Source organism: Athene cunicularia (genome assembly GCF_003259725.1).
Source record: "Athene cunicularia isolate RWA chromosome 3 unlocalized genomic scaffold, athCun1 chr3_part1, whole genome shotgun sequence".
In the NCBI taxonomy this organism is placed as follows: Eukaryota; Metazoa; Chordata; class Aves; order Strigiformes; family Strigidae; genus Athene; species Athene cunicularia.
This window is the reverse complement of record NW_020799097.1, coordinates 26,084,623-26,100,180: the sequence shown is the minus strand read 5'-3', so window position 1 is coordinate 26,100,180 and position 15,558 is coordinate 26,084,623. Positions and strand designations below refer to the sequence as shown.

Below are 15,558 nucleotides of genomic sequence, written 5' to 3'. Positions count from 1 at the left end.
TAGAGTAGTTGTAGTTCAAAAGGAAAAAAGTAAAATAATTTATTTTTTTGACATACAGCAATTAGTGTAATCTTATCACAAAACAGAAGATGACAAGATAAATAGCCTTTCTCATCTCTGCTATTTCTTCACTGTTAACCAGCTAAATTCTCAGATCAACAAATAGTCCTGTAGAAGATGAGGGCTCAGCTAAAGAGGGCTCAGCACTACACTCCAGTACTGTTTCCCTGGTTCAGCTTCAACTGAGATTATATCCTCCTGGTAAACACAAAATTAAGCAATAAAAAGAAGTAGAAGAGTCATTCCAAGTACCCACTGGGGCCAGGATTGCCAAAACAGACTGTTCTAGAGAGATGATGAGTCCGAATGTGAGTTAGAAAAAACAACAAACTTTAATCAGTCACGGGTTTGTAATGGAGAAATTTTTAAGCTTCTCAAAACTTCCAATAAATTAGTAGGGTAATGAACATAATAAAGTAATTGTTAAGAAAAAATGCATGTTTCCATTTCATATTCACTTCACCAGAGCAGTGGGAGAGGGTGAACACAATCAAGGGTACAAAACAATTACCCAGAAGATACTGTGGAATCTTTCTAGAGAAACTACAGCCACATCCACAAGGCTTTGTTCAGGACCAAGACCAAACATCCATGAGTTTCAGTAGAAATTGAGTAGTCAAATATCTTTGCATTTTGGAGCCTTCATTGACTAAAGAAGTCAGGTGAGCCTGGCACCAAGGACTATGTGCTCCACAGTCCCCCCAACACATGGACATTATGCAGGAGCCACGATAGAGAAAGCTGCAGTGAACCTTTGGGGAGGGAAAATTCTCATCTTTGAAGTGATTTATCTAATTTCTTTCACTGTTGTTTTATGTCTTTTTTCTTTTCTTTTTTTTTTTTTTTTTTTCTTTTTTTTTTTCTATATGAACAGCCCAAGTCCTCCAAAGAGCAGAAACAAAGAGAACTAGATTTTAGGTATCTCTATCACCTCTACAAAGAAAAAAAGTCTCTGTTTAATCTGTTGTTAGCTTTTCAAAATACAAATCAATTTTTTTAAAACATTTCCACATAGAGAAAAATGTGAAATTAAAAAAGCACGACTAGCATTTCTGAACTCATTACTGGAGTTATCATCCAATAATGTTATGATTAATTTAAAGCATTCATGCTATCTATGGTACTATTAACTAGCACTATCAACAGTATTCAATCTTCACTTCCTATGCTGATGGCCTAACAATATCATAGGAACATTCCTATTTAAGCATTCAAATTTTTATTATCTATGAAAAACAATAGCAGGATCACAGTTTAAAAAAGAGTGCAGTTTAGAGAATGAAAATGTATTTGTGACATAATTTAAATGTTCAGATTAAATAACCAGTTGCTGAACCACTAATTTTTTCCTTGCAAAAGGCAACTTTGGGGTTGTGATGCATATATGCCATTGATGCCAGTGATGACTACAACCCTTCCCTCCTCTTTCCCCCAAGCTATTTCATTGCTAAAGCTGTATCAGAACTGAAAGGATACTGCTAAATGATATGAACAAGATCTCCAATATTCTGTTAGATGAATGAAAGCTCTTGGCAACATATAGGAAATATAAAACTTTGTTTCATCCACAAATCGACTACATAAATACTAGGAGAAAAAAAATCAATATCATAATCTGGATCTGACACAGCTTCCTTCTTACTGTATTGTGAAAACTCTGGGCTGAGCTAAAGCTAAAGGACTTCTTTTATTTCTTTTCAATATTTTTCCCATCGTTATCTTTTCTTAAACCCTCCTTATAATGAAACTTTCCATACCATGAGTTCCTTTAACTTATTCCTTGAAGATCCTAGGAGGTGATATTGAGAAGACCTGACTACTTTTCCTCTTATAAAATAATTAATACTAAAAGCTCCAAGGCCTTTGGAAGAAAGACGTAGATCATAGACTGTTCCTGCATTGGCACTCTTGGTTATTATTAAAGATGAACTAGGTCCTTTATCGCTCTACAACTGCACAAATTATTTCCTTTCTTTCTTACCACCAAGTATTTATCGCTGACCTTGAGAAGCATTTTGACATGAACAAATAATCTGGATGAAATAAATTCACCTAGTAAGTACACACTAGAACTACTTGTGGAAAACTAAAATATTTGTTATCAAAATATTCTCAACAAAGTGTTGTCAGAAATGCTTTCCAAGTCTGAAAAAGTTGTGGCATGCCACTTGTCGAGCAGTTAGATCTACCATCTGAGAGTGGGAAAAAATGTCTTTCAAGTTCCTGCTGTATCATTTCAAGGCACAACCTGAATCTACATTTGCTTTGATCAGTGCCTATAGCAATGGATATTTGATAATACAATAGGTAAGAGTTCCCTCAAGTTAAGAACTTAAAGCTTGGTCTCCAGTGTAGCAGATCGCTGTCATATTTCCTCAGTTGCATGTCTTTCTCTCCATGAAAAAAAAAAAAAAAAACCAAAAAAAACCCACACCCTATTTTTCTTTCTGCATGAGGAGGGAAATGATCTTTTTATTTTCTTTTTTCCTCCACAAGGAGAATATACTGCACTGCTGGCAGTCTGCTGTGTAGGTGATGGGATGCAATTGCTAGGTCTTTGGAATTTTGCTAGAAATGTAACATCATATGAAAAGACTGTCGTAGACTCTCTTGAGGTTAGCAAAATTGCATTGTGACAAGAGAAAATGTGAAAACCAGCCATAAATAGACAAAAATCAATAACCTAAAATATTTATTCTTTAAGACAGAAGATTTTTTTCTACATTTATTTAAATTGGAAATATAGTTCTCTACTTGTAATTAGTTGATAAATACTACCCAGATAAGTCAACAGTGATTTCATTTGCACCTTTTCCATCCATAGCCAGTTATACCTAGTGCTTTTCAGAAAACTTGGTAGGTGTGGGACAAGTCTCGACTGTGAAGCAGGTGTGGTTCATGTCACACCCCATCATTCTGGTTTCATCACAGTTCATACTGAGGGAAGTCTGAGTAGAACACTGTAGTGCCTCTCCCCCTCAAGTCTGTACGCCCAGGTTTCCCTCCCATCAAAATGATGCCCAGATAAGGGAAGTTCAACCCTTGCATGTAGAGGTGAGGTGTATCTGGACAAACACAGCAAATCCAAATTCCCCTGCACAGACTTTGCTGTAGACCAAACACCACTGAATTGTTAAGAGAAGACTCTTTTGGTTTACTATTCTAAAGTGTCCAACAGTTTTGAGGTTACATCTCAAATTTGACATAATTCTGAAGGTGAAATAGGATCTGGTTTAAAAGACTGTCTACTTAGTAAAGTTAAGAATTTTTCTGTAGCTCCCTGAAATAAACTATCCATCAATATCTGACTGGAAGATATTTTTATAGATATTTGATAAATGCAATCTCTAAATAATAGATGCATTACTTTTTTAATGCTATCTGATTAGAAAAGTAATTTTGAATTGGGCTGTGATCACATCTGTGCAACTGTAGAAGCTATACAAGAGTGAGTGGCAGTAGATGGGTGACTCACTAACTCAACATTAATAAGGCCAGAAGGAAACACAGTCATCACCTAGTCTAAACTTTTCTTTAAACCACAGAACTGCTGGGAATTACTGTATGAAGTGCCAGACAAGTGTCTTGTCTTGATTTTTTTATTTCTGTGGTAAAGAGACCATTTCAGTCTCCAGAAATTTTTTCTAATGGTTAATTATTTCTGTTAAACTTTTGCCTTATGCCTACATTAACCTTGTCCAGCTTTCTCTTCTAGTCAGTGGAGCCTATCATCTGCTGGGCTGAGGAGTTCATTATCACAGTCTGTGTACCTGCCTCAACACTATGAATCTGTGTGGCACTGCTGACTGACGATGGATACCACTCTGCTTTCCTTGCTTAGGCACTGTGAATCTGTGCCCTTGCTGGTGAGGATGCTATCCTGGCAGCCTTGCTGTCACCCCAGCTCCCAGTTCACCTTCCCTGTGGAGCAGCCCACTCTTGCCTCTCCGTGACAGAGCCTGACCATGCTGAGGATCTGTCCATCAAAACCAAGTTTTTGCTCTTCTGGTTGTGAAGGCAGTTACAGCCCAATCTTCCAAGAAATATCCTCAACTGGGCTTTTTCTGAGCAGAGCACAAATAATGTGAGGAACATCAGGTTCATACAAACTCAAACAACTGGAAAGCATGCCAGTTATGAGATTTGATGAGATTAAGCCACTTCTGGGGTTACCAAAGTAAACACATATATAGTAAATAAGGCTTTTCTTCTCTGGTAATGAGCACAGATTTTAAAAACTTGCTTTGAGTAAGAGTACTGGAGGATAAGAACATGTTCTAGAGAAAACATTAACATGATGATAGCCTAATGGCTTCATAAGTAGTTGAAAAAGGCTGTCTGAAATTAAAGCATCTGCACACACATAAAAGAAAACAATGACTTGAGAAAGAAAGTTAGATACAAGGAGGCAATTTAAAGGCAGACAAAGCATTGTACCTTACATGACATATCAGTGGCAGTTTTCTATCATGGGATCTAATTAATACTGCACATGAATTGTCATTATGATCACCACATCACAGTTCTGACTAATCTTATTTTTCATGACCACTCAAATTAAGTAATACAATTACTCACTCCATGGAAAAAGTTGACTTCTGAGAATGTGTATTTCCAGTTCAATAACATAGCAAAGCACTTCTCTAGCAATTTAGGCAGATGATGTATTCCTGATCATGCATTCAGCTCAGTAATATCTGTTCCTTGCAGATGTTACGTGCCTTCATTCCTCGCTAAAAAAAAGCCACTCAAAAACTTTTCTACATAACCATTATCTTAATAAAACATCACTTATGTAGTTATAAATCTTATTGTCTTGAATCTCTCTCTTTTTAATCCAGTGCATATAATGCATTCCATAAAATGGGGGCAACATAATTACTGTCATTGGGCTACAGTGTGGCATGAGTTCCTCCCCAGTTCCCTCCTCAATATTTTTGAGGAGAATACTTGGGTATTAGAGCTTGGTACAAAGGGATCTGTTTGTGCCCTCTGACTCCTTCACGCTTCTTTAAGAGCCATACTCCAAATGCATTTCAGATAACACAACAGGCCTGATTTAGAAGCACTATAATTAGCTGCTAGTATGGATAGGAGATCACTGTCTGTAATTCCGAAGATGAGAGAAAGCATGTAGTCAGGCCATGCTGAAATATACAGTTTACAAAGTAAATTAATCAAAAGCCTCTCCTGAAGGCAAATCTTCTAGCAGAAAATTGATTTCTTATTCGTTTTACATGACTGTGCTTTCACTACTGAAGTATACACCAAAGCTAGCATTTTCAGTAAAACAGTGTATAACCAAAAGTCTCTATCTAAACCAAGATAATCTTTTGAGTCACTACGTTTTCTACAGATACTTGCATTAGACTGTACAATTCAATTTTATGTATTGAGGATAAGTAGCACACAGCTTGTGAGTCAATGTCCCAGAGAGCATCAGTGAAACCATCACAAGGAATTCCCTTTCTTCTGAAAATGTGCAGTTACATAGCTGACTTTAACCCACTAGTTCACATCAGGAGTATGCTCTCAAAGTGAATACCCTGCTTAAAGTCACCTACCTGGCTTGGTTTGCAGAATAGTGCAGTCTTAGAGTGCACAAACAGGATATCTTTTACATTGTCAACCATGAAATACCATTTCAGAAATCCACTAAATGCTTCCAGCCACTAACAGGCACTCTGCCCAAACAAAACTCTCCCAAAATACCTTCCATAGGGGTGTAGAATTCCCTGTATCAACTATTTTCCTCTATTTCTATTCATTTCTATTGGACCACATTGCATGCTAATGCAGAAATAGCTTCATTAGTGCATTCAAGATTTAAGGAAAGGAAAGATCAGATTTTATGCAAATAATTAAAGAACATTGGAAAATAAAGGAATATCTCTTTTTTTGAAAAAAAATTGTTTATAGCAATTAACTGATAACTACTAGATCACAATCAGTAATATTTCAAAGACAAAATTACCATCTTCGAAATTTTAATGCAGTTAAACTCACCCTCTCTAATGTCTTTAGGCTCTGCAAACTCCTAGTGAAATCAGCTGAGCTGTGTATACGAATACATATTTAAATGTGTAGTTATGAAAGCTCAGTCTTACAGAAATTAATCAGAGGCTAAATTCCTGAACAAGGTCCAGACAAAGATTTTTCTGATAGAGCTATAAACTGGATGCCAGAGTGATTAAGCATGCCTTTAAACATATAAGACACTTAGCTCATTGCTCATCACAAGAAATTTTTGTTAAACTTAGTGGGTTATTCTTTTGTGCAAAGCTAACTCGGGAAAAAAAAAATTAAAATAGACATGAGTGGGTACTTTGAACCCTTGGTGCAAAATTTAAATTTGCAATTGACTTCCAAAGATGCAGTATCTAAATAAGTACCATACAACCCAGCCTTTGTTGGCTGTCTTTGGTAGTAAATAAATGCACTAAAGACTGTTCTTTGGATCTATCATCCTATCCTACAGAATAGGATTGTTACCCCAAACGATGTACTGGCCTAAGCTAACTGAAGTGCTCAGGGAAGTTTCTTGGGAGAATGGTAGTTAACAGAGTCCAGTGCAATGTCCAGGACCATTCGCACAGTTTAACAATTCAGCTGGTCAAATTTGCGTATCTTGGGATGTTAAATTTACTAGTATAAGCATAGCCATTAAATAATCAATAGCTGGCCGAGACATACTGATTGGTAGGTCCCAGAAAAGCAGCGCTCCAGAAACTTTCCAATAACAAAACAGACTCTGAGATGTTGCCATTAATGGGTACACTTTTTTTAATTATAAATGTATTTGTAGAAATTCAGATTAGTGCAAGCTTTGATCTTCAGTGGAAAGTGGTTGACCCTGAAAAATAGTTGTAATTATTATTCTGAGCAGTTAGTTTCCAGAGCTTACATTCTGTGATATCCCCCACAAAACATCAGAATATGTAAAGTTGAATGGTCTCAAATATATAATTCAATTCCCATGTCTTTGAGCAAACACTAACCTTCTGTTCCATAAGTACTGTGTTTGTAGGGATTGCTGCAAATGCCTTGTAGCTTGTCTTGATCTTGTACTGCTAAAAGGGTAAACCAGAAAGCAGGAAGAGAAGTAAAACAGGGTAGAAGAGGGAGAGAGAGGGAAGAGAGGGGAAAGGTACAACAGAATGAAAGACTATTCCCATTGTCTTGCAGACACGTTGCAACAATACAATGCTTACGTATTACGTAGGAAAGCTATTGCTTAAAGAAAATCTAGTGCTTCTGTTAAGATTTTAAAGGACTGTAACATATACCTTTTGCTTTTAGGAATGAAGTAGGACAAAATGAATTCCCTGTAACAGCTTATAACTTCCCAAGTGATTTTGACCACTTTCTGCTGACTACTATCCTCATATGAATATCAGGAGAGGCTGTGAGCTTTTTCCAAGTTTGCCTGTGTTTTGATACGATAATGCACAGCTACTTCTACCAGTACATGCACTGGAACAACTGCTCTTTACAGTGTGATCTTGGACCACTAAGTCAGAGGGGTTTCTGTGACTGGCTTTAATGAGACTGATTAGGAGCCTTAAATGGTGAATTACTTGTGTGAGTGGACAGATCATTTAAGTCATATCACAGCTTTTCATCTCCTGAATAAGTAACTCCATCACCCAAAAAAATATTTCAAAACAAGTACAGGAACTTTCACACTCTAATGAAGCATACAGAATTTATAATCTAAATTATACGAAACACATGGGTTTTAGTACAAAAATTCTAAGATCAGCCTTAAAGAATATTCTTTTTAAACAATTTATGTTTTAGACTATATTAACTTGCCCAGTTATTTTTAACTCTTTAGAAACCATATGTTCTACGTTTTGTTTGCAATTATGGACGTTGAATTCTGTAATTTTTAAACGATTGATGAGATTCTTCTATACTTATATGAGTTCAAAAGCTACGATTCATAATCACATGACTGCTGGATTTTTTTTTCTTTTTCACAATTAAATAAGCATTCACTACATTGTTCCCTTTTCAGCAACATTCTAATAGAAAACCATAAATTCACACAATTATAGATTTCTAAGATTGATTATTTCTGTGACAGTCACCTAGAAATAAAGTTACTTGTGGATTAGCTCAGGTTTTTTAATGTCCTGTTGTCTGCAACAGTGAGTACTGGTGATTATGAGATAACAGGCTGGGCAGCATGCTATAATTTAGGTCATTCTTTTGTCACTTTTTTCTTTTCATTATATCTAATAACAGTCTCGATCACAGCAGAGGGGCCAAAATTTTAATTAAGATAAGAGAAACTTATATCATCCTCGCACTTCTCTTGAAATATTGTAGGACACCACCTTTTAATTCTTCTGATACATAGTATTATATTTGCTTTTGACTTATATTTCTTAGTCAGAAGTTGAAGACTGACAGACACTCAGGAAGTCAATAATCACAATAATCATACTGAATGAAGAGTCTGACAAAGAAGATTAATGCAAATGCTGGAACTGCACTTTTTTTCTCTTTTTTGGAGGGGGAGCTAGTAATTTATATGAGATTTAGTGATTTTAACTTGGATGTCTATCATTTAGGTGCTTCAGTCAAAACTAGTATCTTTTATAGGCATAGGTATTTCTACAGCATAAATCATCTCATCCCAAAATAGACACTTAGGTAGGTAAAATAAAATCATTCCATAATTACATCATATTTTCTCCATGAGATATAATGGAATTGCCCAAATTGTGCTCAGATATCTAACTTTCGAATACCAAAAGTCATGTGAGTTGAATCCTGTCCTTTGAACATTTAGACAGCAACACTGCTATAAATGTCTGTAGGTTCATATGTATATTCAGATAAGATATAAAATGCAGCTCATTGAAGATGGATGACAAAAATTCCAAATATAAAAAGTGGAATATCCACAAAATGTATCCTTGGGTTTTTTTTATAATTGATATTCAATCAATAAAATTATATAATTGAACATGTAAATGAAATGCAACATCTTCACTATCCTTTTACATATGATATGGGCATCATATATGAGAATACTGTGACCACTTTGAAGTTAGTTCTACTGTTGTATGAAGTACACAAAGACATATCAGACTGTTCAAATGTATGTTTCTGTACTGCTTTAATGTGCTTTATCACTTACAGATACTGAAGAACCTACATAAGCAACATGCTATTGTCACAGTGTCTGAGATGAATGGAAAGTCTTTAAAACAGTTTCTCATATATATGAATATGATTCTTGACAGATTAGTTCACATCACTTAAAATTATTATTCAATGCCTAAATACCTTTAATAATCTGGTTTGTAGGAGTCTAGTAGCATTTTCAAACAGCCATGGACAGTTAGGTCTGCTGGCCTGCACCATGGTCCAGTTAGAAGCAAACCAACTCCAATAACAAAGCTCAGGCAAATATGAGACAAGGGAATTTTGGGGAAAGTGTCCTGCTTCTCTTGCTCAAATTATCATCTAGGGCACCCCCACAGGGCATTTCAAAGTGTGCTAGACACATACCTGTAAAGGCTTAAAATCAGTGACTAACCATGGTAGTGTAGAGCTCCTCATGATTAATCTTTCCTGCTTTGCGGTAGGTTTTGCAGCTGTGCTGAATTCTGTATTGCTAGCATTAGTTTGTTCCCCAGCTGTTTTGGGTAGATCTACATGCATTCCTGTGCTACATTCAAGTAGGAAAAATCAAAGAATATGTAGGAATGATGCCTCATGAAACCACTGCAAAGAGTTTTCAAGCCAGAAAGTTTTTATTCTAATCTGTTCCTGCAGAATCAGCAATTTTATCCGCCTTCAGTCCATCCTACCATTCATTTGCTATATTAGGTCCACGAGGACACTATTAATAGTGTCTGCAAAGTCCAGGGAGAGGGATTTTATTTCTTGTGGTCATCCGCAGTTCACACTTCACACTGATGTGTGGATTTATGCTTATATTCACTTTGCAACACAGTCGTATTTTTAAATCATTGGCAAACATAAAAATAAATATATAAAGCATGGCAAAGCACATGTGTTTATATATACAAACACAAACAAATAAGTTCATAGAATATTTGATTTGCATGAATTGGTGTATGCACAGGCATAGACATATAAAAGCTCTCCATTAAAGAATCCTTTTTGCATTATTGTTTTGATATCATGCTAATGAAACAGTTTGATGTGAATACTGAAAAGTACATCTAATGTCAAAATTCTGGTTTAATAAGTGTGGCTTAGTACATGTCTTAACATTGCTTCAACCCCTGTTGAAGCAACATTACAGTTGCCAAATTACACATGCTGAAGTCAAGCACTTCTAGATGCTGTGCTTTTCCCTTGATATTCACTTAGCACATTAATACATGCAAAAATTTTGTCATGCACCAACAGTCGTCAGAAGGAACAACTTGCTTTTTGTCTGGTTCTAAAGTTAAGCTGACTGGCACTAAAGAGACCTAAATTCTGCTTAGGATGTTATTGTCTCTCGTTAGTCTTTTCCTTTTTTCTCTGGAAATATACTGAGATTTGAGCCTGGAGTGTTACCAGAGATACTGGTACCATTAACACTTCAGCAAAGTTCATTGAGCTATGCCATAAGCTAGGTATGGAAATAAATGAGAGCGGGAGGAAAGGGGGGTGTTGAATGCACACTATTATTAACTGTAAATGAAGTCTCTGCCTCACATTTTAAAGCCACAAGAGACATTTCCTGCACTGAACACCCAGCTGCATTTGATACAGAGATTTCAGATCTTCCACATCCCCAGTGGAGACAGCTTTGCCGGTATGATTAAAAATTGCACCAGACTAATGGTCCAAGTCTCTTAAACTGGTGGACATTCTCCCTGTCTCCATGGGATGGTGGGGCAATATTAAAAGTGCCACCATATCAAACCATAAAGCAGGATTATCAGGAAAAGGGGCAGTAGGGAAGACAGAAATGGTGCAATAATCTCTGCAAATATAAACCCAGGCAATAGCTCTGTGTCACAAACAGAGAATTTCCTTACTACCAGAGACTCAGTTCTCATTGCACTGACTAGCAGAAACTGCAATGGCTTTGCAACCTGTGGGCTCAATCATGCCTTCCAGTTTTGTCTCAGGGTTTTTTTTCTTGGAATTTCTACAATTTCATTTCTCTTTTCGTTTCATTAAGTAATACTGACAGGGTGTAGCGACACTGTACAGCTGTTCTTGGCACAATGGTGCCTCTTGGGTTGTTTGTTTTTTGAAAGAACCATTCATGACAACTGCTACTTTATGCTGATTTAAATATCTCATTTTCAATTAACATTTTCCAAACAGTGTTAGTCACCCCTGCCATGGCCAAGCTGTTAGGAACACATCTGACACAGCTTGATCTGGCAGACCAAGCTGTAATTTTGTGCTGTGAACAAATAAATCAATAAACTATGATAGTCTTCTGGTGATGGGCAGAGCTCAGATATCAGCAAGAGGAGGCACAAAAGAAGCACTGGCTGCAGAGACAATATAAGAGAGGTTAGAAAGCCTTCTGCAGCTCTGATGTCTTCTGTCACCAGCTCTTCCTTTTTGTATAGCAGTTCGCTTTGTTTTAACCTACCTGATGGATGTTTTTTGATCAGCTTTCCTTTCCTTCCCCTTCCCATTCTTGAGATTTATCTTTAAGTATAAAGTGTGACAAGTTCCCAAGACCTCCTGCAGCAATTGCCATCATTGCTTATTCTCACTCTGCTTGAGGCTCCCCTGCTTTTGGATGGATGACAAACATCGGGAGTGTGGCTGATCTGTCAGGTGTGACTTTCATATTTGCAGTAGCTCATATTGTACGAAGCTTGCGTTTTTTTCCTCCTCATCCTGTCTAGCACAATAAGATCAGAGAAGTACCAAAGGGAAGAAGCAGGAAACTGTCCTTGTCTTCCTTCTCTGGCTCTTGGCCCCAAAGACCCCACTCAGGTTGAGCTCAGCCATGCCTCTGGGATGGTCCCAGAGCGGCTGGGGTGAGTACAGCCTCCTGGGGACTGGGGAGGACAGGTGGGAGAAGGTGCTTGGGAATCACTTGTCACTGGAACAGCCAGTTCACATCAATCAGATCAAGTTTCTTCTAGCTCAGCCCTGCTATGATCCTATGAACCTATGATCACCATACTTCCATTACTTTCAGTGGGAATGCATTAGCATGAGGTGGATAGAACATGTTTTATCATTTATTTTTGACACACTAGTGTTTTAGGTGAGCTTCAAAAATAAGTGCACCAAATGTATATCAAAGACACTGGACACATATCCATCTTCAGTAGTATCTCCTCCCAGTCATGAATAAAGTATTTTATTTTATGCTAAAGGTTTCCTACAGCATCTTCCCTATAGTACAGAACACATTGTTAGCAATTTGATACGGTAGGATTTAGTCTTCACTATCTTCACTATCAATACAAAAACTGTTCCTTTTTAAACATTTTTTCCACAGCTTATTTATTTTACTAGCATTGTGCAACACAGATGTTGTTTCTCCTATAGGGATAAAGAACTATTAAAAAGTAAGCATGCACCATGAGTACCTTGGGTTTGATGTTTTCATGGTCAGGAGGCAGGGAAAAAGACTGTGGTGAAGTCAGCTCTCTGGGTCTTGATGGCAGTGTGCCTGGTGACTTGTCTGAGACAGGAGATCTGCACGTTAACACTGGTGTGGTGGCAGATTGCTCAGGTCTTGGAGAGGAGGAATTAGACCTACAATCTGTGTGCACCAATGAAGAATTAAAATGCAGTGGATAGGAATTAATATTACCAGTTTGTGGAACTGGTGGAGTAGAATGAGGCCATGAGAAAGACCACTGCTTTGAGACACTTGAAGAGGTAGGAAAGGAGGCACTCATCTCCTGAACAGACGTTTGGGATGAATCTGATTTAGATCTAGAAGCTGAATGCAGAAGACTTGGGGAGGGAGTTGAGTGTTTTTCTAGGGTGGAGGAGAATACACCACTAAGACTGGTAGAAGAAAGCAAAGGATATGACTGGCAAGTGAAGATGGGTGAGTAAGTGTGTACTCTCTGAGACTGCTGAGGTGCCCGGGACCTGAAGGCAGCATACTGCAGCCCTTGTGGCGAAGTAGAGGTAGTGTTTGCAAGGGAAGAGGGTGCTGGGGCACAAGGAGGAGGCAGCATAGACTGCAAACCTGGAGAGGCAAGTGATTTTCTATGGGAGGAAACAGGGGATGACAGAGGACTTCGGGACTCTGGAGAAAGACTTCTGACTGGAAGGTGCTTTTTAGGAGAAAGGGACCTTGCCTGAGGGGTGGGATGAGGCTTGGAGAGTAAAGGCAGATGCTGAGCCAATCCAGAAAGCCAGTGTTCCTCTCTGCTGGGAGAATCTGGGCTTATAGAAGGGCTTGAAACAGATTTCTTGGGGACTGGGGAAGTTGTTTTGGACTTTTGATCTATTGCAAGTATTGAGGAACCAAGGGAGCTAGGAGAAAATGTAGGACAAGAAGCAGGAGAAAGCGGTCTCTGCTGAGAAGAACCTGATCTCAAAATAGCAGTTAAGAGGGTCAGTCTGGTTGGCAGAGGGGATCTGACTCCTGACTTTGACAAATTTCCTCTAGATGACATTTGTGTGCAATGCTCATTTATACTACATATGGTTGAAGAGGAGCCGTAATGAGAGGGTGGAGACAAAGGTTTAGGGCTAGGAGATAATGAATGTGTTATTATATGTACAGGGACAGGAGATAAAGTGTTCAATCTTTTGAAAGAACTGGGGGATAAAGACTGAGCTGAAGATCCCTGAATTTCAGCTGAATGTGGAGGACTGGGTGAAAGACTCGTGCTCTTTGCCGGAACAGAGGATGTGGCGAGGTCTCCCATTTTGCAAACACAGCCAGGTGTATACAGACTTGGTGTTTGTAGGTTATCATACAATCGAGGAGCAGAGTAACAACTGTTTGATGCAGAAGAGGATATTTTAGACATGGAGGGAGGTGAACTATGGGAAGTAGACTGAAAGGAGAGAGATGAATCTTGCTTAGAAAACCTGGTTGCTGACTGCCAGTTGTTACAGGAGTCTTCCAGCGAAGAGGCTTGATTCAGGTTAACCATGGCACCACACGCTACTTTCTGATTAGTTGGAGAAATTAAGTGGACAGCAGGTGGTTTAGAGGAAAGATGATCAGAGATGGAAAGAGTAGAAATTAACTGGAGAAAAAAGAAAAACAGAAATGTTAATATAGGTGGGACCTGTGGAACTGTTAAGCACCCCACATTTCAGTCCTGTAGTCATGCATATAGAGTTTCCATTAGTACTGCTCTGCGGGTTAAAAACACAGGATTGTCTTAAACTTGGGGATACAACCTAGTGGATAAGGCTATCAGTGGAGGTGACTGAGTGCACACAGGCTATGTGTTACTTTATTTTTATGAGACCTCAGTTTTGTTGACATAAACAAGCTTCAAGGCTACTGTATTTTACATTTTGTCACAAGACAGTTGTGCCATGAGTGTCCAGGATCATGTGATGACATTCACATTGTATAAACACAACAGAAAGTGAGAAAATTGCACTATTGTTCCATCTCACTTTACCAGTTCAGTGGAAAGTAGCCTTTCTGCAAATAAGATTCAAGCCAAGTACTCATTTTCTCATTCAGTAAACAACACCTTCTGCAGCACTGTGATATCAAAACAAGAAATTTTCTCAGAACTACTTAAATCAGACATCCAGTTTGTCACTTTTCTTGCCATTCACATGAATTTGACAGTTTGCAGGCATGTAAGAGTCCTTATCCCCTTCTCCACAGTCTTACAATACACTAATAAAAAGAGTAATGAGCTCTTTCATGAGTACCTTTTTTCTTAGGTTTATTCTAATAAGGATTTGTCAAAACAAATTAGAGCATACAAGTATATTATCAACCTTTTATACAGTTTTATGCTTCTAAAGAAAGAAATTATCTCAAAATCTTCCAAGTTACTACAATGCTGAAATTAAAACTGGAGTATGCACAATATGAATAAAATATAGTATGAAAGAGTGAGCTAAGTCAATTGTAAAACCAAAAGGTTACAAACTAGCACCTAACTTTTGACTGAGCAATTTGAAAGCAGGAAAACTTACTCTAATCCCTGCAAACTTCATATAAGAACACCTATTTATCTACTGTTTGATACCCTTGAAGATTATGCAGTTCTACAAAAGACAATCATGTCATTCAGTTCCTACATATATAAATTGCACATGGCTGAGAATCAGCTTATGAATTATGATTTTTAATACAAATATCTTTGTAGGAGGTAGAAGAGAGAAATTATAATGATGTTTGTTATTATGTCATATAGTATTGATTCATCACAAAAAAAAAAAAAAAAAGAACAAATCAAATAATTTTCAAGTCATAGTCTTAGTACTTGGGCCTTGCCCTGAAGACTCTCAGCACATTTGAAATGGCAGAGCTTAGTTGGACACAAGGTGGTTTGTCTGGTGAGATCACACTGGTTTGGAAGGGCACAAAAAACTGTAGTT

The 15,558-nt window shown here is 37.7% G+C and overlaps 1 protein-coding gene across 5 annotated transcripts in view; it reads right to left on the bottom strand.

Annotated features, from left to right (window-relative positions):
- Positions 1-15,558, bottom strand: part of MLIP (muscular LMNA interacting protein) — a 119,636-nt gene that overhangs the window by 51,346 nt on the left and 52,732 nt on the right. Inside the window, exons 4-5 of one of the 5 annotated variants that reach the window (XM_026845030.1) lie at positions 12,606-14,234; positions 7,059-7,130 (exon numbers count right to left, since the gene is read on the bottom strand). The exons of 2 other annotated variants lie outside the window; for them this stretch is intronic. In XM_026845030.1, the coding sequence (XP_026700831.1) occupies positions 7,059-7,130; positions 12,606-14,234 (1,701 nt within the window). The remainder of the gene's footprint in view (positions 1-7,058; positions 7,131-12,605; positions 14,235-15,558) is intronic. 2 more of the 5 variants (XM_026845031.1, XM_026845032.1) reach the window with 2 other exon arrangements.